General features: G+C 46.4%; 1 protein-coding gene across 4 annotated transcripts in view; it reads right to left on the bottom strand.

Moving 5' to 3' along the window:
- Window positions 1-23,875, bottom strand: part of plekhg5b (pleckstrin homology domain containing, family G (with RhoGef domain) member 5b) — a 60,580-nt gene extending 36,705 nt beyond the window's left edge. Inside the window, exons 1-2 of one of the 4 annotated variants that reach the window (XM_062391843.1) lie at window positions 23,165-23,875; window positions 7,974-8,050 (exon numbers count right to left, since the gene is read on the bottom strand). In XM_062391843.1, coding sequence (XP_062247827.1) covers window positions 7,974-8,050; window positions 23,165-23,246 — 159 coding nt within the window. In that variant the 5' untranslated portion in view covers window positions 23,247-23,875. Of the gene's footprint in view, window positions 1-7,973; window positions 8,051-14,905; window positions 15,154-23,164 lie in introns of those variants that run through there. The other 3 variants (XM_062391844.1, XM_062391841.1, XM_062391842.1) reach the window with 3 other exon arrangements.
- Between the last annotated feature and the right edge of the window lie 2,166 nt (window positions 23,876-26,041).

Genomic DNA, 26,041 nt, shown 5'->3' with positions numbered 1-26,041 from the left:
TGTGACCACAAACACTCAGAGCCCGACACGCTCTGTTCTTTTGTCATTGGGGTTAATCCAAGATGAAACCTGTGTTTGAATCCCCTTCAATTAGCCAGTTCACCAAAACAGTTTCGGGGGGGCCACATGTTTGTAATAAGAGTCAGAAGAGGGGGGGGGTGGGCCTTGGTGCTCAAACCCCTCCTCTTCTCGTCCTGTGTCTTCAAAACAAGGCGCTCTGTTGAATCCATGCCCCCCCCCCCCCCCCCCCCCCGCTGTCAGCCTGATTTAGGGGCACTGTGTGTCAGCAGTGATGCAATTACCCCGAAGGATTCGACCCCAGTGGTGCAGCCATTGTGTTGGGATCTGAACACGAGTGACCCTCTCTTGATTCCTGACCTTGGCATTAACCCCTCGACGACCATAAGCCGCCCAATTCTTTCAAGTCTTCAAGGGGGGGGGGGGGGGGACACAAAAGGGAAACATCGGGTTTGAAGATGAGAAGGAAGCAAGTCTCTGTGAGAAAAGGGAAATCAATATTTTACCAACGATGCCGCTGGAAGTTCCAGTTGCGTGGCTGGTTTCAGTTTGGAGTCATCTAGAGAGCGAGCGAGCTTCCACAGCCGTGATGACTCATTTTGAACTGGAGCCCTTCTCTGAGCTTATTATCGCCTCTCTCTCTCCGCCCGCCGCTCTCAGGGCGTTTCATTAAGCACCAGCCGCTGTTTACATTTTCTGAAACCAACAATTAGGTGAGGTCTGCCGCGAGGAGCCTGCTCGCATGCAGAGGGATTTCAGTGGGGGTTGTTTTCTCAGCCCATCTCCTCACCGGGGGCCGCCTCTTAAGTCTCTGAACCCTGAGTGTACTGGGGGTGGGGGACCCGTGTGAGGCCGTTCCCATTGGAGCGTCGGTCAGGTACCCTCTTCCTGTTATTCCCACCGTCTGCCGAGATGCTGCTTCCTGACTACGATGCTCCTGGAGGGGAGGGGGGGGAGGGCACTGGTACCCCCCCACTTACCAGTGTTTGTACTTCCCTGACAAGACTTTCTATGGACGGATTGTTTGTTTTTGTTATTGCTGGACGACTGTCGGGCGGATTGTCTTTCCACTGACCCTGATGTCATTACATCAGGGTCAGTGGGGATCTTCAAATTGTGAAGCGAGTCTCACAACAAAGCATAAGAGGTACCAGAGAGTTTAATAATGATAAATACATAATCGATGAATAGATTCCATTATTATTAATGCGGATAAATCCCTTTAAGTCCTACACACTGGACCCTGTTCACCACCTCTAAGGATTTATAGAGTTTATTTATCAACTGGTTTGTTGGAGTGTTTGTTTGTCAGCAGGAGTTTGCACCAAACTACAGAAGTGATGTTCACGGAACTCGGTAGAAGAATAAAAAAAAATAACTCATTAATCTTTGGTACTGATTCTGACAAAGAGGAAAGGATCCGGGAAGTTTTATAACTTTTAAGTTAAGTTAATATAACTTTTTGACAGATTTTTCAGAAGTTAGAAATCTGGCATATTTCGAGGAGTGTGTGTAATCCAATCAATTCTATTCTGTTTTATTTGTATGGTGACAAATCACAACCTATTTAAGTAAGACTCTATATTATTATAGAGAAACACTACAGCTCCCACGAGGAGCGAACGCTGTGAGGGACTGAGAGAGAAAGTCGCCTCCAGGACGATTCAACGTTGGGACCATTAAGCTTCTTTCCACCGGTCAACAAACCAACATCTGGCTTGTGTCTGCAATGGGAATAGATAGAATCATCAAACTCTTAAACCGGCTCTGATCAGCATCGATGGAAACACGACACCCGGGCGATCAAGCTAATTCCTTCTTCACTTTAGACGTCTAGACGCTGATGCTGCACTTTTTAAGTCACAACGTTACGACATCGATTGAACTAACGGGCGTTGGTGCGTTAGTAGTGAATCGTTTGTGCAACAGTGATTTTTGTTTTGTCTTTGTAAGATGGTGCAAGACGCAACAACGCTCATTTGATCAGAATCGAGATAAACTTCCACGGGAAAAAGATCCATATCCACGAAGAGGAAGGGAAGTGAGTAACGGTCTCAGACTCCTCGGCTTCTCTCCTCCTCGCGGGACTGGAAAAGTACAGCAGGGGCGGAGGGAAGGCAGTTGATTGGTTTGCAGCAGATTTAGACTTGTGTCTGCAGAAGAGGGAGCTCCGAGCCTGTCGTAGCCTGCTGGGGGGGGGGGGGCACTGGAGAAACATGTCCGCTGCAGTGGCTGAACGCAGGAACTGATCTTTCACAAGCTGCCGTGTTGTGTTACATGCAGCGAATCTGAAAAAGTCTTCAACATGTAGAATCAGGGACGAAGGCTCCTTCTGAGGCAACACCGATGATGAGTCTCGTTTTTTCTCTATGTGGTAAAATAATTTACCAGCCGTCTCATTAAAAGGGTGGTGACAGGTTCCTCATCACGATTACTACATCACAAACAATGAGGTGATCACAAAGAGGGTGAGGACGGTTTCCCAGGATTTCTAAACTGCATTTCAGCAACACGGGTGTAATCAGATTACAACACACTGGCATGTTTCCATTTCTTAGATTAAAAAACAAATCTGAATTTATGACTTCATGGTTTTCACAGTGTGACTCCTCTCACACAACGAAGCAAGGGAAGAGGAAAGTGGGGTAAATCCACAAAGAAACAAATATGTGACATCAAATGATTATTTAAGAAAACTTAAAATCATTTTGAATATGAACAAACCAGGACGTGACATATAAAACCATTGATTTCAGCTTCAGCCCTTTTCACCCAAAACTCTCAATCTCAACTTTTTTCCGAGTTGATATTAATATTGTTATAAATTTTTTTAGGTTTGTCGTCTGTGGTGTTTTCGAACACGCCCATCTGTAGTCTCACATTGGCTGGAAAAACTCAACAAAGTCTAGTCTAGGTGTGAATGTGTTTGTCTGTGAATGTGAAACAGGGACATCAAAAGAAACGCACACACACGCACACAGACACGCACACCCTTCCCTTAACAAACACATTAACACCGGAGTGTGTCGACAGTCAGCTTCTTGTTGGAAAGCGATGAGGTCACTTTTCCCCTCACGTCCTCACAGACCTCCACCTCCATTAGTGGGTTTACATTACTGCTCAATGTAAACCTTCTGCCAGGAAACCAGTTTAAAGACTCTGTAGACACCAGTCAGTCAGGCTAACGAGGGAAATACACAAACTGGTGGACAGAAGATATATTTCGCTTTTACTTGGGATTCTTTGTGCTTTCTTTTTTAAATATGTGAGCTGGTATCAGAAATGTTTTACTTCTTAATATCTGCATTCGCCCTTTAATTTTCATATTGTTCGGGCTCTAGTGGAAACAGTCTGGTTTCTGTCTAAGCTCTCGTTGTGATTTGACGTTATAATAATAATCTCTATTGATACAGAACCTTTTTATACAGCTGCTCAAAGTGCTTTACAATAAAACCAAGGACATGAAATAAGGAGTAAGATCAATAAGAGCAAGTTGGCAATGAAACAAAGACTCTGGGGTAAAAGCATGAAACGAGTCAAATGTATAAACAGAACATTTTAATAAAGAGAAACGCAGAAGTAGCCCGTCTAGTATAAACTCAACTTTTTGGTATCTTCCAGCGTGAGGTACTGTCATTCAATTTTTGAATGTCTTTGTGACGTTGTCGTACATTGTTACACAAACACAATCGAGGAGGAGGGGCTGGTTGACACACTTAGTCCATAACAACAAAGTGCTGCCACCTCACACTGGCTGAAGGATGAACTACCACCTCCATCTTCTACCCGACAGGAAACAGGCATCCGGCCAAAATACCAGTGTTTACTCAGCAGCTCCTCGTCAGCTCAGAGCGATCGATACACAAATCGACCGAAGCTGAAAGGTGGGATGATTCAAACTCTGGTAATGAGGTGATTCCGTGCGAGTCGGATCGCGGGGCTGCGTCAGTGCGCGTCTGACTAACAGACTGATCTGATATTAATTCCTCCAAAACATCAGCAAAGGCTGAGTCATGACATGTGACCGAGTGGGGACAAAAGAGAGGATGAACGCCAAAGGAAAACACAAAGAAGAGAAAGATCAATGAGAGTGGATGACACACAGGCCAGTTCCAGGATCTCAGTGATGACAATAAGTCACAGTCTCCACGTGCGTGAGGATTTATGAGCAGTTTCCATCGCACACCAGCATCTCCGGCTCAGCCTGGGCGTTTTCATCCTTTTCACATCTTTACGGCAAGTTTAGAGTTAACGCACTCACGCTCCGGATTCTTAATGCACAAATTAAAAATGTGCATGAAAGCATTTGGATGGAAACGCTCTCACTACAGGAGACATCCCGAGAGTCGGAGTCCCATCCTTTCTGTTTCTGTCAAACCCCGACTCTCTACCCTCTCTTACTCTCTCTCTCTCTCTCTCATATCCCAGCGCCTCCAGCTGTTTGGGACTGGGAGAGGCCTGTTGCCACCGCGACCCACACCTTTACCAAGCGTCTTGTCTGGTCCTGTCTCGCTGGAGCCGAGAGACGCAGGGAGGGAGATGAAGGAGACGGGGACAGAAGGGAAGAGGCTGCGTGGGGGGAAGCGATAGAATAGGATGTTCTACGTAGGAGTCGAGGAACCGGGGGGGGGGGGGGGGCGGGGGGGGCAAGCTCAGACTAGCCGCCGAATGCTAATCAGACATCTATCCCGACCAACTCAGCCAAGAACTAACCCTGGATTGAACATCGTTTTCCAGTCGGACACCTACAGGCTTACGTTCAAATCCCACCGGCAAAGTGTCCCCAGTTCACCAGTGAGCCCAGTTGCGTCTGCAAAGCCTACTGGAAGCCATCGAGTGAGGTTGTGCAACGCGGTGACAGCGCTGCAGCTCAGAGGGCGACACCTGGTGCGGGTTTCAGTAAACGCTGCTGCAGTCGGGAGCTGATATAAGGAGGCAGGAGGCCGACGGCTGTGTGGGAATAAAGGGTTTAGATGAGGAGCAGGTCCAGGCCTTCGATTCTCTCTCTCTCTCTCTCTCTCTCGCTCTCTCTGCGCCTGCCTGGGCTCGTGTCTGTTCTGTGTCCCGTTGCCAAAGCCGCCGGGAAATCAAAGAGACTATTCAGAGGAAAAACTCCTAAAACGAAATATTAAAGTTTTTATGCTGTTTTCTTTCTTTTTCTGAGTAAAAATTCCTTCTTTGATGCGTCTGAGTGGGCGAAAGTCCGGGGATGTATTTATGTTCCTTTCCTTCCTGGAAAAGTGCGTCGCACTTGTCAAACAAAAGCAGAGTGAGAGTGAGAGAGTGAGAGGGTGAGAGAGTGAGAGAGTGAGGCCTGTGGGTTAGGGACGACCCATACATCGCCCCCTGCTGTTTAAAGCTGGTCAAAGGCTTCAACTTCATAACTACTGAGCATGAGCCAACGAGAAACACGCTGTCAGAAACGATTGCACTACACAATAAATCAGATTACACTTTACAACCGGGGAAGAGCCAAAACTAACATGACTCACCATCTCACTTTTCAAACTTTGTTCCATAACGAGCTAAAATTACCAGAAATATTGAGACTTGTGACACTTCAGGATGTCCTGCTCGTTTACCAGAACCCAGAAGGAGTCATTGACACTGACAAAGGTTTTCATTGCACAGATTCTGCTTCACTAAATATTAAATCTTATAACATTGAATCATGTGGAGTGAATGAGTCTCCCAGTGAACTGGACTCATTACACATATAAAACACAGGTTGAGACACCGTGTCTAAAGTTTGACCTTGAAAACACGACCTTCCCTTTCACTGACTCGCCATTAAATGTTTAAAGCTGCGGCGACAACAAGGGAACAAACAACAACCTGTTGCGTGAGTGAAAGGACTTCGCTCGTTACCACGTCCCTCAGCTCACACAGGATTCCGACCTCCAGTTGTTTTTGCAGATAGAAAACACTTCAGAACTTCGTCACTGAAGTTTTTCCTGTTGCATGTTTCAGGTTCAGCCACAAAGAGGCTCATGGAAAAAGTCGGGGACCCGCCGGTGATCGAGACTTGAGATTAAAAGAGCTGCGATTACACTGGGATAATTATGTTTAGTCACGCAAATGTTGTTTATTCATGGAGTTTATTCGCTGAGAGGTTCCAAGTGTAATCGTTGTTTGATTCAATAGTTTACCAGTGAGAAGGTCAGGGATCCTCTGGTCCTTTGTCCGTCGAATCCCAGTCCACACTGGGATACGAGTTGGTCCCTAATCCCCTTCCATAACAACATCAACCCTGACCCCCGGCCGAGGAGACAGGTGGAGCTGCTTTGCACCCCCCCCCCCCCCCCGCGCCTGTACCACAGCACGTCATATAAACACAAATAAACACTTTTTAAAACACGGCACATAAACTCGCCTCTTTTTCTCATTAACAGACAAATCTTTAAGAGGAGGGAGTGTGTGATGCCGGGGGGGGGTCAAACACTTTCAAGAAAAGAGTCAATAAAGTGAGGAGCAGGGAGAGAGGGAGGAGGGCGAGTTTCAGGTTAAGCTCTTTGGCTCTCTCCTCCTCCCTCACTTTATTATTCTCAGTTGCCATGGAGAACAAATCTATATATAACCATCTCCCTCTCTCTCTGCGTGCCGTCTGAATTCACCATCTTTCCTCTGCCTCTTCTTCACTTTTCCATTGTTTCCACAGAGGAGACAGCGGGGGGGGGGGGGGGCAACATCTCGGTTCAAAGGGATAAGTCCATCTAATGCCCGGTGGCTCCAGTGGCCGAGCCGAGCCGACGAACCAAAACAACCTCCGGCCCAGACACTCTGTCGGGCTCCCTCGGCCTTCTGGGCAGAAACCAGCGGCTTCAAAGTAATAACTCATCTCACAGTCTGGTGGCCCGACACAGAGTCCAGACACTGGACACCCTCTTAACACCTACGAGCCCCGGCATCGCCGCGCCGCCTCAGCGGCCCTGTGCTGTAATGCAACACAGGTCAGAAGCTTAGGAGGAGATTCAGCGACAGAGACGACATCCAGACTATTATTAAAACTTACACACAATCCCCCTCCCTACTAACACGCCTGAAAACACATACCACATGTTTAGGTATAATGGGCGAGTGTGTGAAAGTATAATCACGAAGCAGATGGTCTTCTCTATGGTTTGTTGCTTACTCACAGAAATACTACAATGGTGAATTTATTGCGAATTAGAGCGATTTGCCTTCACCGCTGGTAGTCGAGTCGTGAACCAATCAGGAATCCAAACAACCTCCATTTATACCCCTCCATCAAACTACACAGCCGTTTTCAAACTAGAACCGGGCCAGAGCATCTGGTGTTTGAAAACTCCAGAGTAGTGTGGACACCAAGTGGAAATGAAGCCACAGTCAAACGCCTTCTATTAAAAGACGTTCCATTCTCAGTTCCCTGATTAAATGAGTTTTTTAAGAAGTCCTTGCGGGTGAGAGTTGAGTTTGAGCTACTAGGGACAAAGTGTTACACAACAAGTCTGCTGTGCTGTTCTAAAAGCATCACAAGGTCAAAGTTTGGTGGAGTTTAGGCACAAAAACAACTCGGCTCGAGTTCGGGAAAGTTTGGTTTAAAGTAAGTACTCGTTAAAGATGGAGAAACCTCACGGTGTTTGAAAATGGCTGTTTTGGTAACTTCAGAGGGGCTTCGTCATCTCGGTTAAACCAAACCAACGCTGGTCGGTGAGAGGAAGTGGGACACAAAATGTTCTCTCATGTCTCATCCTCGCCAACCTCGTCTTTCTGTGGAGTTTATCATCCTTAGAGCAGCGTCACATGGTTCAGGACAACGATCATAACTCCTACAGCTACTCAGGGGTTTGTCCCTTTTTTTAAACAACCAGGGGACTTGAGCACATGCCTTAAAGTGAGGTTTTAAATGTTTGATATTAAGAAAATATATGATTTAAAAACACAGAACACAAAGACTAATCGGTCCCTGCACAGACCGGCCCTCAGGTTCTTACCTTAGTGGCCCTGCGGCGCTCGGGACACTCAGGGTGCTGGCACGCCACCCAGTCCTCCTCCTGGACGGGCTTGTCATCTGAAACACAACACACAAGTCAATTTGACATCGCTCTTCATCAGCGGACACCGAACCAGCCACCCAGCCAGCTGCACACCCATTAACACACCTTTCTTGGTAAAGCTGTAAAAACATAACGTAGACACCAAGACTGGAGCCGGTGGCTGTGTTTACACAAGCACGAGCGAACCAGGGGGACAACGGCGAGCACATGAAACACTCTCACAGTAATAGAGACCAAAGCAGCCATGTCGTAGAGGGAAAAAAGAGAAGTTCGCTTTAAGAGATTTCTCGTAGGAAAGGTAAACAGAGGGAAGAGGGTGGGGTGTGTTGTTGGGAGGAGATCAGAGAGAAGTGAGTCAAGACACAGGAAGAAAATTGGGCAAATGAGAGGAAGCCCCCAAATCTGGGTTCTGTACGAAAGTGCTCTCATCGCGGCCGAGCTCGACTCCACAATAACAAATCACTGTTGTCAAATAAAAGCCCGAAATCTACTCGACTGGCCGGCCAGTGCTACTTCCAGGGTTTGATAAAAGGGAGTGTTTACGTTTCCATCTCCTACGTGTACACACACGATAAAGATATCATAACATAAAGCCCGCACCAATATTTATGTGTCTGTCTAATGGGAAAAACAGAGAATACACGTGTTAGGACGGAGAGAGAGTCAGAGCAGAGAAGAGAAGAGCCCGAGGGGGGTGGGGGGGTGGGGGGGGCATATGGCAGAGGTGCTTGTTGAAAAACGTGTCCGGTTTCCGGGCACGACTCGACTTTGTAGTGAACCCTTCCAGAAAGCTCAGATAACCTGCTCGATGTAATGTCACCTCTCCCTATTTGGACAAGCCATTAATGAAATATCATTAGTGAATCATCGGGAGCGGGAGGATGAGGTCACTCCGCGGCCCCGACTCTGAAGGCCAACTTCAAAACAAGAATGTGTCACAGCGAGAGAAAAATAACGGCGAGATGGCCGAGGAGCCGGTGAACAGACACAAGTCACCTCGAGTCATCCGCTTGGCTACATCTACAGTCAGAGGTCGGGGGGGGGGGGGGGGGGGGGGTCGACCTGTCCACAGCGGATTTAAAGCTTAAAGGAGTTTTTTCTGTGATTGTCACAGCTTTGCAAAGTTAAAAAATCAATATCATGTTGTATGATTAACTTCCTTTAGTGGATAATCTGTCCCACGCCCTGACAGGTGAAGGCCGGGGGGTGAAGACGAAGCGTTTGACCAATCACAACAGAGTGGGCCAGGGAGCCAATCAGAGCCTGATCAGCCAGGGGCCTTAAAGAGACAGTCACACTAAAGGCAGGTTCATGCTTCTGCGTCAAAGCTTCATCGTAGCATTCAGAGGGTAACTGAGTATTGTTTAGCAGCTTTCGACTGATGGAAATATAGTACATTTTTGTCAAAGCAATAACATTTCATTCTGCAGAGGGAAGGACTGAATGTACTAAATCCAATGATTGCGCTGACTTTTCACTGAAACAATAAATTTCAACCTTGTCATGGAGCTCAGGGAAAAGACAAAAGATCACCAGAGTCAAGGGGATTCATCTGGGAGCCGTAAATGGTCGTACAAAAGAAATGTGCCAATCTATGTTTGGATATTTCGGAGAATAAGTGAAAACTTTGGACCTGCTGTTGGCGCTGAAAACAGACTAATAAAAACCAGTCACCGTAAACTGACTCTTACAGGAACTATCCGTGAATCACCTAAGTCGGTAGGATTCATCCTTTGGCAGCAGCGAATGTCTCGATGAAAATTCATGCTGATCCCTCCAGGTGGTTGAGGCCGTGTCAGTCTGGACCGAAGGGAAAGAACCGACCAATCAGCGCCGCCAAACCGAATGCCACATGGCTCTGAATGCCTTTCTGCAATCCCACTGCGGTGGAATGTATTTTGTCAGAACTTACATCACCTTCCGGGAAACAAGAAAACTCTCTCTCCTGTGTTTCTGCTGTTCTGGGATCCGGCCGAGACGCGCTCTCAGCCGGCTAACGGCTCCCCCGGGGCTCACCAGCAGCAGGCCGCTCAACGGGCCTCCGGCTTCTTATGGAGCGTTTCCCCCAAAAGAACCTTTTCTCTACCACAGCGAGACTTCACGGCGTTCCAACGGACAAGCGTTACTCATCGGTGTGATGTCGGATCTGATCATGGGGGGGGGGGGGGGGGCAGAGACAATCAACAACACACCCAGACCCTGGTGAATCTAAACCTTTTTAAAGGTCAGGTGATTACTAACTGACTAAGAGCCAATGAGGTTCCTCTGAGCTCTACAGTGCAGTTTTGTGTCTTTCAGCTCGTTGTGGTTTCATAACTTCACTGGTGTGGGGCCAGTGGGGCCAGTGTCGCCACTCAAACCAGCATAAAGTAATAAGCTCTAAAAAACAAAGTTACTGACTTCACCTTAGCAACACACTGCAAACAGAGCAAGGTGGGTTTTATATGGTTTGCTACTAAGTTAGCCATATTAATTTAAAATGTGATATCATATTAATGTTGTAGCTACATATTTGTTTCTGCTCTCCCCCAAATGGAAAATATGAATTCAGAATTTTAAGTAAAGAAACAAAAACTTTAAATTTCAAATGGAAATTCGCTCTACTTAACAACAAATAGTTTTTTTCGGGCTAATAACAAAATGAATCCGCCACAAATGAATGTGGTTCTATGGCTCCTTTGCCCTGGACTCCAGCCTCTCCTGATTCCCCTCAACATCTCAGCCTGACCACCGTGTGAATTTTATTATAGAATCATTCTGCTGAACCTCCATCTTCTCTCCTACTTGCTCACATCTTGCTGACTCTCCCAGTTTCTCTCTCTCTCTCTCTCTGATGAACTGGAATCCCTGAACTCAGCACTGCTGATTAAGCCAAAAAGCAAACACAAGCACGAACTATACACGAACACACGTGACAGCAGACAATGAGCTCGCACACTAAAGAGACAGTGGAGCATCCACATCTACGCAGCTCTCTGCTGGCCTGCTCACCACAGAGAGAATCTGCCCGGGGCAAAGACCCATTAGTCTCAGCAGTGGAGCAGTGGGGGGGGGGCTGGTTGGAAGTAATGCACAGTGTTTACCCACTCGTCGATCTCCACATCCTTGTGCTGGGACCATTAAGCAGATCTGAGTGCAGTTCTAAAGTGTCAGAGCTTTGTGTGCGCTCGTTAAAAAGTTATATATAAAGTTCTGGTGATGAAATATTGATCATTTTGCCTTTACAGTTTGGATACACGCATGCATGGTGCATTTCAAAGTAAGATTTCTATGCTTTTATGTGAAAACAGATTTCAGATTTTAAAGTTATTCTGTCAAAAAAAAGGCATTTGTAAAAATATTTCGACCAAAATTATTGATGTTTTGATTTATCGAGGAAATAATCTGCAGATAAATGAGTAATGGGAATAATTATTCATTGAAATCATTGGAGGGTGGCCGACTGACAGTGAGAAGCTGGCTTTCTTCTACTTGAGTCAAGAGGCCGCTGATATGAACACTTTGAAAACCTGGAGTGGAAACTGGAGATGGTGACAGGTGCAGCGACATTAACCCAGGTGGAGCTCTGCGAACACACGGTTACATCTGTGTTAAGGAAAAGTAATATTTCAAATGCGACCACATAAGAGTTCCCGCTCTTCATCTCCTCTCACCCCAGCTCCTCCCTCAGGAAGTGGAGATCACCAGGTTACACGGGGAGAGGCTGAGCCCTGTGCACGTTCAGCCCTGAGCCTTACACACTGGGTTTTTATGAGGAATGTTAAGAATCCTTCGCTCTGTGGTCAGAGAACGAGGACTCAGAGCTTATTCTTTTATTTTTTGCGGAGGCCCGGACTTCTCTCTTCATTTTCACATCATGTTTGTGAGAGGCTCTACATCCTCCGCACCCCCCCTCCCACACACACAGGCTTCCATATGTAATACACCATGCTCCTTCCTTGCCAGGAGATGGTTATAATAAAAGGACTCCAAGACAGATGGCAGGCAGGCAGATGGCGTACGGTCAGGGAGAGTTGGCGAAGAGATTGCTCTATCAGCACATGCAAAGAGGCAGAGACGTTATATATTTAACATTACTTTTTAAAATCCTAGGAAGGGAACTTAAAGAGAACAAAGAACCAAATATTTTATGACGGTTCTCCTCTACAGGTGATTAAGTCGTGGGCTCGGTGAGCAGACGAAAGAAAACACTCTCGGGTCGCAGCTGTTTCTAATGCTGAGGGTTCAGTGGCATCAGCCAGGACACAGCCCTCATGCTTATAATGTTGTTTTACCCACACAGCGGTGAAATCACACACATGTGCATCACAACCCCCCCCCCCCCTCCCATCGTTCCCACTCCACGGCCACATCTGAGCACGCCCAAGGTCTCCATGTTTGAAACTGTGGAATCTGTTCCAGAGGCAAACGGAGGAGTCGTCCAATGTTTTCAATTCACACGATGTGAAGAAACAAATTATATCTTATTTCCTCTGCCGACTGATTATGGAATAACTTAAAGAAAATGACAGTTGACAACGTGGGGCCCTCTCCGGTCCCTTCAGGCGAACCTAAGGTCCAGTGTTACGACACAATAAACACTGAAAACCTAATCCCCGGTCTCCATCTTTAACGGGGCTCAGGAGGGGATTACTGCATAACTGGAATACTTTTAGGGCATTTATGTCAGAAAGTACAGGAACTGGTCAAGTGCAAGTTACTATTATAGAACGGTGCAGTGCCCTTCTGGGTTCTCAGGCCGTTCTTTTTATGGGCTTGGCTGGTTCCAAGTAACATTGAGCTATGTTCTGTTACTGGAACTCATGACCCGGGGGATGCCAGTGTGTCCTGGTACATTCAGGATCATTTGGACATTGGGGGCAATGTAAAGTAGGAATGTGGTGACTGATGACCTGAAGTTGTGCCAAGACTCAAATAACAAACTTTGTTTATATCAAACTTCCTGACATTATCCGGATGAATATAAATATCTCAGGGTGAAGAAGAGGAGGAGCCGTTCGCGTAGAAGACTTGGACGAAGATGTCAACCTCGAAACACGATGAGATTCAACAGCTTTTGGTGATACAGGCCAACACTGGTGCACATGTGCTCACTTGAAAGTCCAGACCCTGCGTGCACCTTCTCTGTAGTTCATATTAATAATGGCTTTAGAGTTCCAGCCGCTATCGAGCAGCGGTAACGTTCAAGGGTCAAGTCCCCCTCTAGTGCCGGTGCTCGTTTTGTCCGCTCAGGGCTTTATTACATTTCTGCCAATAGATCATCTTAAATCCTTCTCTTTGAACTGTTAATAAGGACCTTTTCTGTCAAAACAGACTCAGAGCCGCCTTTCAAGGCCCTGAACCGCTCACGTGGAGAAGCTTAGTGTTCAGCGCCTTGCACAGGGACACTTCCACATGTGGGCAGGAGCAGCCAGGGGATCAAACCTACAACCTTACTGTTAGAGGACGATCCGCTCCACCTCCTACGTGTTCATTTATCAGCACCACAACATTTACCTAAATCAGAGGGAGGTCAATGACTGTTCTGATTCAAAGAGAGGGACGGGTGTTGAGGCGGCAGAGCTGAAGAGCCGGGTCCACCAGGGAGTCAGGAAATGTTTTCTGCCTCCGCTTGAAGCTCAATCACCGAGATGGTGAAAAGGTACAAGGATCAAAGCAGAACCGTTCCCTCTGTGGCATTCCTCTTCGTGGTCTGTGCCAAACAGGTCTGCCTCAGCAGGCACCGTCCTTTACGCTGACCAGAGAGCAGCCATTATTTCCACGCAGCTGGCAGAGAGGAGAGGACGAGGAACATTCCTCCCCGGCCCCGAGTTATCACTTCCCCTCCAGTAATGGCATAAATCGGGCGGCACAGCGGAAAGCAAGTGCCCCTGTGCCACGTCAGAGCACTGAGAGGAGACAGGGAAGCGTTTCAGTTCAGCTGTGCACTTCTTCGCTGGTAAATATTTCATCTGCAGAGCCGGGCTCATCCGCTCTTCCCCTCGCTTCTCGCTCATGTGAGGCTGTCTTCATGCCAGGCCACTCAGTGCTTTCCACGGGAGAGCAGGGCAATGGAAAGAGACAAAACATTTCCATGATGAGGCTGAAGTCCCGAGCTCAAAATACATGTGAACCAGATCATCTGCTTTCAGGAGAGAGAGATATAACAATGTGAAGTATTGTGCGATTGCATGTTACACAGTATCACACGTGAAGGCAGCTCCGACAACGATAAGCAACGCGAAGCCGAGCGCTGAAAGTGAAAATATGCTGATGACACAGGTTTGTTTGTTTATCCCGTGAATTAAGATAAGACTCAGTAAACAGTCCAGTCAAACCAGTTCAATGGAAAACACATTTACATGTGTCTTGTGCTCCCGAGCTTTAGACTTATCACTCGTTCAAGTCTAAACCAGTTTTCAGTATTTATAAGAATTATATCAAAATGCCTCTTATCTAGAAGGTTATATCCCAGAAGAAAACAAATATCTCCTGAGAATGAGATGTAACACACTCATGGGTCCCACGTACTTCCTGTCCCTCGCCTGTCCCTTTTGTCTCTGGCTGCAATTTGCAAAGGAGGCGGACAAGAATCTCTTTTTTTTTGCATATACGTGGTCACAACTCAAAGAATTTGAATAATTCTAATTTCTATCATTCAAATATCTGTCCAGATATTTCCGTCTTGACCAGCTGGTGCCGGCTGAGACAGTTGACTTTATTTCCTTATTGATTTTAACCTTGATTTTTCTATTTTCTGTGTTTCCACTTCTTTAAAATCTGTAGCATTGTTAACAAGTTCCAGAAACAACACGCACACCCACACACACACACACAGTCGCACAAATCCACCACCCGGTCCGGTGATTTCTCCTCGCAGCTCGGCTTACCACACAGGTCGTGGTTGACGTCCAGGGACGACGACCAGGAGTAGCGCTCGGCTCCTCCTCCTTGGCCGAGGGAGGCCGGCAGCGCCTCCAGCTCGTACGCTCCACGCTTCTTCCAGTGCGTGAACATCGCGGCTTCTTCCACCGGCTCACGTTAAGTCGTCATCGGTGGAGCTAAGCTGATGCTGTGATGTTTTGACACGGCCCTCACCTGCTGAACCGATTGGCCCCTAACCCGCCCCGGCCAAGGGCGTCCCGGCCCAGGCTCAACTTTAAACTCTGCCAACTGCCAATATGTTTACTCCAAATCTCCACCTGCGCAATTACCTCATCCAGCTAAACGGCTAAACTGCTCTGAGCTCCGTCCAGGTCCGATTCTGCTTCGAGGCCGGTCCGGGGGAGCGGAGAGAGTTCCCTCAAGTAGAATCCATTTCATCTGCAGGGGACCGGGCTACAGACTCTAAACCTGGAGCAGGTTTTAACAGGTGAGTCTCAACTAGGCCACAACAGGTGATATAACTGACCACAGGTCTGTCTTCAAAGCAAACACTGATGTCAACATGTCCCCCCCCACCCCCTCCCCCCCTCTTTGCTGCTTCTCCCTGTTGATTCAGTGCAATGTTCAGTCCACTAATCATCCACTAAAAGCCACCCAGCGAGAGCTGCCCTCTTCTAATCCATTTAACTGAGCTGTTCCTGCCTGAATCACAGACGTCCAGCTGCTGCAAGGTGTGGCACGCCGATCCCCGGCAGCGAGAAGCCGCCGCCGCCGTCGTCCCCGTCCCCGAGCCTCGACCTCATCCTTCCAAAAGGTTTCCCCGAACTGTACAAAACTTGGGAGTGAGGCAACTGCTCATGTTAAAGCCCTGTGTAGGATCTCCAGACGATGGGGGGGCTTTCTGCCCACTCCATCGCACAAGTGTTGTATTCATGCGGAGGTGAGTTGCATGCTGGGACGGGCAATCTGGGCCAATGGCTTTTGGACAGGGTGACACAAAGACCTCTTGTAAACCTCCTCCCACATCCAGAGTGAACTTTCTTTATGTTTTGCGCAAAACTGTAAAGGCCTGACATTTTTCTGCATTAATCAGTGCCCGCGCCTTTTATGTCCCCTGACAGATTTATTCCTTTTTGCATGAATGCACCGACTCTTCTGCGGAGGGACCACGCTCCCACTGGAGATGAGAAACCGCCCAAATGAGCAAAGGGGGTTTCATCATGAGACGCTCAACTTGAGACAATGCCTTCCACTTCTCTAATATCTCTGAGAAACAGCTGAGGGGTTAAAACAACACGGAGTCAGATACCTGAGGTCGAGGCTTAATATTTCCCCCGGTGTTGCTTAAAGGCCGATGCTCTGCTATTATGCATCTAAAATGGGAGAAGCAGTACTGTGAGAATGTGCAGCGCCGGCTGAGAGAAGGGAGGGACGTTGTCACACACAACGACCCACATGTCCAATTTTGGGATAAGAAATTAGAGGGTAGGATGGGAGCCGGTTTGCTGCTCAGCTCTGGGCTTTGCAGACATATGGTAATAATCTGAAGCAGCTTTGAGCACGCGGCTTCCCTTTTAATGAAGAGAGCAGTCGTGCAGCATGAGAACTGGGCTGCAGATACAAGGGCCAATTTCCACCTACTGCCGAAACAAAGAGGGCAGCGGAGGAGGCATGAGACAGGCTGGCTTTCATCATCATCCATCAGATCACCCTTCAATAAAAATATGCTTTTCAGACAGATGTGGCGAGGCCATAAAAGTCCCTCCTCCAATCCGGCTCTGCTTTTATCCAAATGCATTTTTCTGATCTGATCTCACGCAGAAAAATACTTTGGCTCCGAAGGAAGCCTTGTTAACATTAATTCGGGACTGGACATGAACGCACTGACAGGCTGCTTTCTCTGGCAGGCCTCAGATGCAGTCATTGGTCGGGGAGCCAGAGTCTAATGACGAACAGGATGTAGGTGAATCTACTTTTTCCACCGCTACCACACAGACTATTCCTGTTCCTATTGTGCTCCCTCCTCTTAAAAGGAGCGCTCCACCTTTTCTGCACCGGACTCTCGTGACGTTCTCCTGAGCGACAGACGTGGAACAATAAACAGTCCAAGTGGAAGTAGCCGAGGTTCAGCCAGACATTCACATTTGAGAATGAATTGGGGGGGGGGGGCAGCCCAGTCTGCGAGAACAAATAAACATGAGCTCTGTGATCGGTCTGGTTTTCCAGACCAGCAGAAGCTGCAATGTTATGAATTTCAGTCTCATGTACAGACCCAGCTCCATAAAGTAAGGAAGTACCTTACTTTTATTTTGAAAGCAACTTTAAAAGATACAAGGTGCTCGACGAAACAAAAGGAAATAACAGAGTAAAACAAATAGAAGAATAAAAACAACACAGAGGGAAAGCAAATACAATGGAACCGTAAAGGACTAGACCAAGTTAAAATATTTAAGAAATAAAAATAGGTAAACAACCTCTTAAAACTGTTGACGGACACAGACGAGCGATTCAGAGTTGTGAATAACTAGTTACACTAATCAAGACGAGAAGAAACTAAAGCTTAAATGATTTTCTCTAAGAAGCAAAGAGACTTTTCATTTTAACAAGGTTTCTTAAATGGAAGAAACAGGCCTGAACCACTTTCAAAATGTGACCCCTATAGGGGGTGGGGCTTTCTAAACATTGGACCCTACCTTTCCCACAATGCATCTGGATATCAGCTTTGATCTCACTGCCTCCTAAATACTCTCATCTTTCAAACCCCCACCAAGTAATGGAGGGTTCCCGTTCAAAGTCCCAAACCAGAGCTGAAGGAACCCTGACGACATTTTAACACTGGAAAGTTCCTCCAGAGCCACAGAGGAGCTTTTATTCTCCTTAGAACGAGCAGAAGAAGAGAAGTGGCTCTTTGAAGGATGACAGAACCGATCCTGGGATAAAGAGAATATCTCCTCCGACATCAGCAGCTGATAAACGGAAATGATTCCTAAGATGTCGTCATCAAATCCTAATGTAATGTAACTGAGGCTTTATTTTTAACAGCTTGACCATTAACGTCATTATAAGTAACTATAAATAAGAAGAAACAAGTCTTTGATTCAAGAAAACAGAGATTAAAGCTTTGATGTGAAATGTAAACATGGCTGAAAGCAACACTCTCGTACTCGGATCGTATTTCAAACTCTGAAGCAGAGATTCAAAGCATCTCTCTCTCCACACAAGCTCTCGTTAAATGAATAGTTCGAACTTTTTGGGAAACACTCATTTACTCTCTTGCCAAGAGTGAGATGAGGAGGGCGGCAGCACTCTGTTCAATCTGATGTAAGAGAAACGTCAAGTGAACCGTGAAACCTGCAGAGTCCTGGTTTAATGAGAGTCTGGAACAAGAGGACTACGTCACAGCACGAAACCACGAGTTGTCACAATCACACTTTGACTTTTATAACAATATTTGTCTCTAACGTGACGTGTAAATTAGAGAAATAAAAAATGTGCTGGTAGCTGGACTTCCGCCAGGTTTCTCTTGGTCTACAGCCTTTATGCTAAGCTAAGGCTACATCCATAAAACCCTGTCTACACTAACACACCTGAAACCAGAAAGAGCTAGAACGAGCACTTGTTATCAATTATCAACATTTTCTTCCATGCTGGTATTAAAAGGATAATGCAGGTTATTTTCTTCTCGAAAGGGGGGGGGGGGGAGTCATGTGATAGGAGCCTGACGAATCAGAGGAAATGGAATTGTGAATGGAAAAGACCCAAATAGCAAGCGGGTGTGAGGGTCTACGTAACCGTTTCCAAACCTCGTAACATCTATGCATTTTTTTAATCTTCTCCACTGACTGCTATAAAGTGACTCAGCAGTTATTCCCCATGACGTCCATCTATCCGTCCACCTTGTAATACAGCAGAGGGTTCACATAAAACTTGACATTCAAAAGGTGCAGCTGTATTTCCCACACTAGGAGCATCACTACAGCAGCATCACCTCAGCTACCTCCAGTTCATTTTTAGCGTGAGACAGAAACCGCCGGCGAATAAAAACCCCTCCCAGTGTGCCGAGCGCTCTCACTGAAGTATTAATGGTGTGTTGAGAAATGAGCGTGTGAGCGGCTGCGGTGCGACAAGACTGTAAATGAGCCTGTTGGAGTGTGTGTGCGCTGCCGGGGGAGAGAAGTGTGCGAGGCTGAGTGTTGACGGAGGGAGTGCAGTGGAAGGCCTGTGCGTGCCCATGTGGAGGAGGAGGAGGCTCGGGGTTATATTTAGCAAGGTGGCCCATCAAACAGGCCGAGGTTCACTCTGCACCGCCAAGCACAGACTGGATTTACAAGTTCTCTGTGGGAAGTCAGTAAAAAAGGACGAGTGCAGATGAAACAGATCAATTTGTGTTTGAGAGCCACTTTCTAAAATCCTCTTTCTCAGATGAAGAGAACATTAGAACAGCTTGCGTCTGATCTCTCATCTGCATGCACACGTTTTACTGCTTGACTTTTGGAAACACTTTTACAGTGAAGATTCCAGAGCTGCCACTGAATGGGCAGTTTGGAAAGAATGTCACCTGCGTCTGATTCCTGATTTGTCAGACATGAACTCTGGAGACGGCCTCACACTTGGGTCCAGAACTACTCCGGCGTTTGCACACCTGAGATTTAGTCCCGGTCAGACGCGTTCATAACGACAGAGGAATCTCTCTTTGGATTTCCACGTCTTCCCAGGTTTCCCAGAGTGTCTTCTACGTGACACTCACACTGTCAGGACATCTTCACCTCGCTTGCAGTGAATCCTGAGGATAACCTCCTGCTACATTCTCCCATGGGCTCATTGGACTTTCTCCCGAGATGTTACTAGTGGGTTGGAGAAACTCCAGAGAATGTCCAAAGCAACCGACTGTTTGTGTTCTCAGCCCCTTCAGAGTTCAGTGCTTGTCTGAAAGCAGCTTGAGAGTGAAATGATCCCAGAGATATAGAGCAATCTGTTGACATATATATATCTGGAGTACCTTCCATCATTCTATCAACAGAGGTTTTCTTTGAGCCTCGGCTCTGATCAACCACCAGAAGGAACGAGTGTGAGCGATACACAGTTCAACAGACCATCCTGACACCAGCGGGTTCAGAGGGACCCACAACCGACTCTTCCACTTGTTGATGTGAATAATCCCATAATTGAAACAATCTGGTGTAAATTGCAGTGGGGGTTGCTGCCGAGGAACCAATGACAGGGAATCCAAAACACTTATTCCATAAAAGTACAGTTATTGTCGCTGCAATGCGCCTAAACAGTCATTTCACTGGGGCGGAGGTTATAAGTGTGCAGGACAGTGTGTGCAGATAAACACTGGCGTTTAAGAAGATCCCTGTGTGTGTGTGTGTGTCTGTGTGTGTGTGACCTTAAATTACACCTTTAATTTGCTGCTGGACAGTTTAAAGAGAAGCAGCTCCCTATTGTTTCATTTACAACATGAGGAGACCCTTGTGTACTTTTCACCTATGGCACAGAGATTGTGTTTTATCTGTTTGTTTGTTTGTTTGTCAGCTGAATGGATTAATATGAAACGTTAAAGAAGGACGGGACATGGGAACCAACAGAAACAGAAATTATGAGATATAAAGTCTCTATCGGTGCTTTTCCGACATTCACTGAACTCTGGAGAATCTCCTGACATTCTCCGGAGGGGCTGCCGGTGAGAACACAAATGTCAGATCCTGACTTTCTCCGGTGTTTCTCCTGCCGGAATACAAATGCTGTAGGTCAGGATGAAAAAGCTGAGCCCTAAACATAGAAGACACTGATGAGGATGTTGGTGATAACGGCTGAAGAACTCCAGAGAAGGTCTGCACCCATCCTCTGGAGTTCATGTTTGGAAACGGATCATCAAAGACCAAACAAAGAGGATCAAAGAGTCGCAGCTTTGTCTTCTGTTATCGTCTGTGACACATATCACATGAAATCAGAGGACAAACGACTATTACAGTTCCCACTCCAGAGCCGTTAAAAAGTTATTAATGAGTCTGGCACAGGCAAACCTCCGTAAAACAAATAGAGGCTGTCGAGCGACAGATATGAGCCACGTGAGGCCGGGGTGATTATTCTCGAATAAGCGGTTTGAGACAAGAGAGAAAAACAAAAAGTGGAGAAAAAGAGCTGTGACCCGGAGCCACCAGGAAACGGCAGAAATGCAAAGAGGGGAAGAGAGAAAGGAAATTACTGTCGGGAAAAAGTGAAACAATGGAAAGACAGTATGAAAACGGAAGTTTGAACTGTAACAAGCCACAAGCCAGACCTCACTCACACATACACACACACACACAACATGACAAATTCTATAGTTACACTGAAGCGTGTCAGTGGAAAACACACAACACGTCAAATGTTCCCTCAGAGCTCTGCAGCTTTTCCACATGAAACCCTCAGAACTCAAATAATCTCAACTCAAGGTTCTTTTAGAAGCTGCTCTGGAGCTTTCAGCTGCGTCACATGACCTTCATCAACACACGTTCAAATTCAAAGGAAAACGTTTTCACAATCACGTGACTCGGTCTAAAGCTCCAGAGAGAACCGTCATGGACAAGAATTCACTCAAGTCCAAAGACAAACTGCCTCCTCACGAGAAATGTCCAAACTCTTCTGCTGAGGAAGACGACAGGATCTGACTGAAAGCTCCAGAATCAGAGCTGTTAAATGGACCTGACGTCTCCAGGGTCCAGAACTTTGAAACTGAAACACATGAGAAAATCCTGCAGGAGCTAATTCCAACAGCTTCTAAATGGACCTTTGGTTGAGATTCAAAGCTGCAGCAGTTAGTTGATGAATCACTTAATTGATGAGATACTATTGATTGATTTATAAATATCTAAATCATTTCAAATATATTTAAATGTGCAAACTTAAATCACTGTAAACTGAAGTGTTTGGCTTTGAGCTGTTTGGACAAAAACAAAACTTCCCCTCGACTCTGGTTGACTGTGATCAACCTCTTTTTTTAATCCCGGACATTTTACTAAACTAAACAATTAATCGATTGTCAATTAATAACATAGCTTAAGACTTGTTGGATCACTAGTGTGATTACAGGCCACTATTTTGTCACTTATCTTCCATTTACCTGCAGCAGAACTCGCAGGATATTTGAACACGAGAAGTCGTCAGTGCCTGAGATGATGAATCAAAACACGCATCATGTGTTCTTCATGTTTCCTTCATGCTTCTACTCTGACACCATGAACACTGAATCACCGAGCTGAGATTCATTCGCTCTGTTTTTTGTTTTTCAGAAGTGGACGGAGACCAGACGAGACATCTGGTCCCGGATTAGACCCGTGTTTTTAAGACGGGCTTAAGACTCCGGTGGCCTGGAACACACCGAGGGGTTCCAGACTCAACCAATTAACCAATTAAGGCTGCTAAACTTTAACTCCATTCTCTCGTTGCTTACCGTAGGAACCTGTGAACCCTCTGCACGTCACACGTGTGAACCCCGAGAGAGAGATTACAACTTTAGTTTGCTCCTGTGGAAAGTTGTAGTTTGACGAAAATGAGACTATTGATCAGGAAGGCTTCTCCAATATCAACATTTACCTGTTTTTCTTTGGACAAAACTAACTTTAAATACATCATGTTGAGCAGGTGAGTAGTTATAGTTTGAAATGGCACAAGTACCTAAGTTTCATTTAAGGACCTTTAAACCCCCATTATCTGTGTTTGTTTGGACAGAACTAACTAACTTTTAATGCGTGGTGTAGGAAAGAAGAATAAACCTTTGTCACACTTTTTTTTTAACTGCACATTAATCAATTAGTGAATAAAATGAGTCACTTCCAGCCGTAAACAAGACTACAGATATAACAACTTTAACTTTGATCTGAATAATGAGCTGCAGATGAGAGAGGAGGACAGATGGCAGGTCTTTGGGGGGGGGGGGGGGGGATTTACAGGAGGTGATGTGTATCATCTGAGTGTTCAGCTGCAGAGCTGAGCCGCGATCAGGGGGGGGGGGGGGGCACTTTAGATCAGACTGAACTGACTGGAAATGCCTCTGTGCCTCCAGCTGGGTTAATTGATCAGGTCACTTGCCAAATCCACGCATGGACTTTGAAGATTGGAGGAAAAGCTTGGAACAAAGATGTGAGAGCAGATCAGTTCCTGCAGGAGGAACCAGGATGTTCCTCCTGCAGGTGACTAATTTCTCGTCAGCTTCACAGAGGAAGAAGATGATGATGACAGTGGCATTGATAGGAAAAGGGACTTCGTGAATGTTTACTCACTGATTCGTAATCTGAGACCGAGCCAGCTCCTCGGTGGCGACTTGTGCAGAACTGAATTCATGGTCCACTTGTTTGGAACCATCGAGGTCCACACAATCCTTCCTGGAACACAATCCTCTGCAGCAGCTCCTCCAGCGTGTGTGTGTGTGTCTGTCTGTCTGCGTGTGTTTCTATTAATCACCCAGCAGCGTTTAATTAACTTTTACGCATCGTGTCCCGGTCCTGTCGCCCTCCTCTGGCTCGCAGTGCACCCGGCTCCTGCACACTCTGCCCGGCTGTGAGCACAAAGCTGCTGCTCGGTGGACGCACGGAGAAAAAAAGAGTGGCCAGGGAAAACAAAAACACACAAAAACACCAAAACACGGATCCCTCGGGTTCACACGAGGAGAAGTTCCCCAGCAGCTGCTACTGGGAGCAGGACGCAGTGGAGAACCTGTTGCTGGCTGCACGCACGCGAAGAAAAGAGCCGTCGACGTCCCGGTGGAACAATGTTGATTAGAGGAGCTGTGTCGGCGCAGGAATCCACAGATTACGCGCGGGGGGAAACCTTCCTCTGCTCCTGCTCCTCGGGGGCCTTAGCGGCTGCGCCTCCGTGCGCGGACGGGTTCCCGTGGATCAGCGGCTCCGCTCCACCCGCAGCCGGAGTTGGAAACATATCGTCCGCTCGCCCGCGTCGTCTCGCCGCCTCCTCAGCTCCACCGTCGGCTCCATTCATTCACACAACCTGGACCCACAAAGGATGCGGAGGCTGTGCACAGGGACGCACCGCGGCCGCTGGAGGCGCCACAGAGGCACCGTGCGCACAGCAGAGGCGCGCACGGATCCTGTGTCCAAAGCGCGTTCAGGCATTGGACGGATTTACAACGAGGTGCAGGCCCCCCCCACCCCCCAACCCGGGACCCCGAGGGGTCAGCGTGGGGGCCCCGGGGCCAGAGCCTCGGTATGAAGGGACTGATAATAGTTTCAAAGTCAGTGAGGGAAAAATAGAGACACAAAGCTGCAACAAAGAGATGAAAAACAACAACAGAGAGACACACAACTCCCAGAAACAGATGAGAAATTAACACAAAAAGACAGCGTGTGGTTAAATACACACAATATGACAATAAAGAGACAGAAACCAACCACACAGAGACAAAATACAACCACAAGTAGACACACAACTCCCATAAACAGATGTAAAAATGATCGCAAAAAGACAATAAGAGCATGACTGGTTACACAATGACAATGTAGAGAAAGATGAACATGAACATAAAGACACAAAATGACAACAGAGACACAAAGCCCCATGGAGAAATAAAAATGAACACAAAGAGACAGCATGATCTTAAATAGATACACAATGACAATGTAGAGAGAAAACACAACCACAAAGACACAATAATACCACAAAGAGACTAATGGCTTTAAAAAAAAACTCCCATAAACAGATGGAAAATCAACACAATAAGACAACATGAGCTTAAATAGATACATTATGATAATAAAGACACAAAAAAACACCACAAAGAGACACACAGCTCCCATAAACACATGAGAATGAACATGAATGCCCCACAGAGAGGTGCAAAACAACGAGGAGACACACAACTCCCATAAACAGGTTTTAAAAATTGTTGACAAAGTCACAATATGACCACAAGGAGACAAAAAGTAACAGTTAAGAAACACAAAACCACCATAAAGAGATGCAGAACAACACAACAGGATGTAGACATAGTCTCAGAATGAAAATGAAAAAGGCAGAGACACAACAAAGAGACACCAAATGAACAGAGACACAAAATGACCCAGGACACAAAGAGACCATCAAGAGACATGAAACAACCATAAAGATACATGTACCCACAACAGAAATATGAAAAATTAACACAAAGACACACAAAATAAAAAGAAAATGACAACACAAAACAACCATGAAGATGTTGATAGATGATCGTGAAGAGATGAATAACAACAAGAGAGAAACATTTAACAACTACAACAATATGAATAATGACCACAAGGACAAGTAAACGAGACAAATGACACCAAACGACCTTAGAGACACAAAATGTTTCACAAAATGAGACAAGACAACCATGATGACAAAAGAAGGACATTTAACAACTACAATATGAAAACTGACCATGAAGACACAAAGAATTAGACAAAATTACCATAAATAGACCAAATAACCATTAGATGACACTTAATGAGCATTAAAACCCAACAGGACCAGTAAAGCATGGAAACAAACTCCCAGCAGCTCATTGTCTTGTCTCTGTCAGTGTGGTGGTCACATTTAGAAAGTGTGTGTGTGTGTGTTGGGGGGGGGGGGTCTTTTACCTGCCTGACCTCGGGGGGGGGGGGCGTGTGTTCTCATGCACATTCAGACGTCCGTCCTGTCAATCAGAAGACGTCAGAGGGAAGAAGACGACAAATGAAGTTAGGAATAAAAGACACAACAAGGCAGGTAACTGCTCCAGGGGCCCCGGGTCCCAGAGGCTCCAGAAACACGTTGCTCTTTCTGCGCTTTAATACATATATCAGTTTGAATTCAATGTTTCAAGCTGCATTTTTCTGAATGAACTCGTGTTAAATCAGATTATCCCACATTGACTGAATCCAGTGTGAAACTTACACAAAAACTGGGAGAAACAGGAAGTTTGAATCGAAAGCTGATCTTTGAAGTCACGTTTCTCCCAAAACCAAAACATATCATGATAAAATAATCCACTTATGTTTTGGAACTGGACGTGGGGATCTGAGCAGAGATGATGTTTCACTGATAGGGTCTTTCCCTTGTGTGACAGGTTACATGAGAAAAATCATGATCCTGGTCGGAGCAGCAGCTGAACAATATTTGAAATGTAGCCCAAGTCCTGTTAAAAG

Source organism: Platichthys flesus, chromosome 7 (assembly GCF_949316205.1).
Source record: "Platichthys flesus chromosome 7, fPlaFle2.1, whole genome shotgun sequence".
Lineage (NCBI taxonomy): Eukaryota > Metazoa > Chordata > Actinopteri > Pleuronectiformes > Pleuronectidae > Platichthys > Platichthys flesus.
The sequence above is the reverse complement of the archived record's forward strand: the minus strand, read 5'-3'. Positions and strand labels throughout refer to the sequence as shown.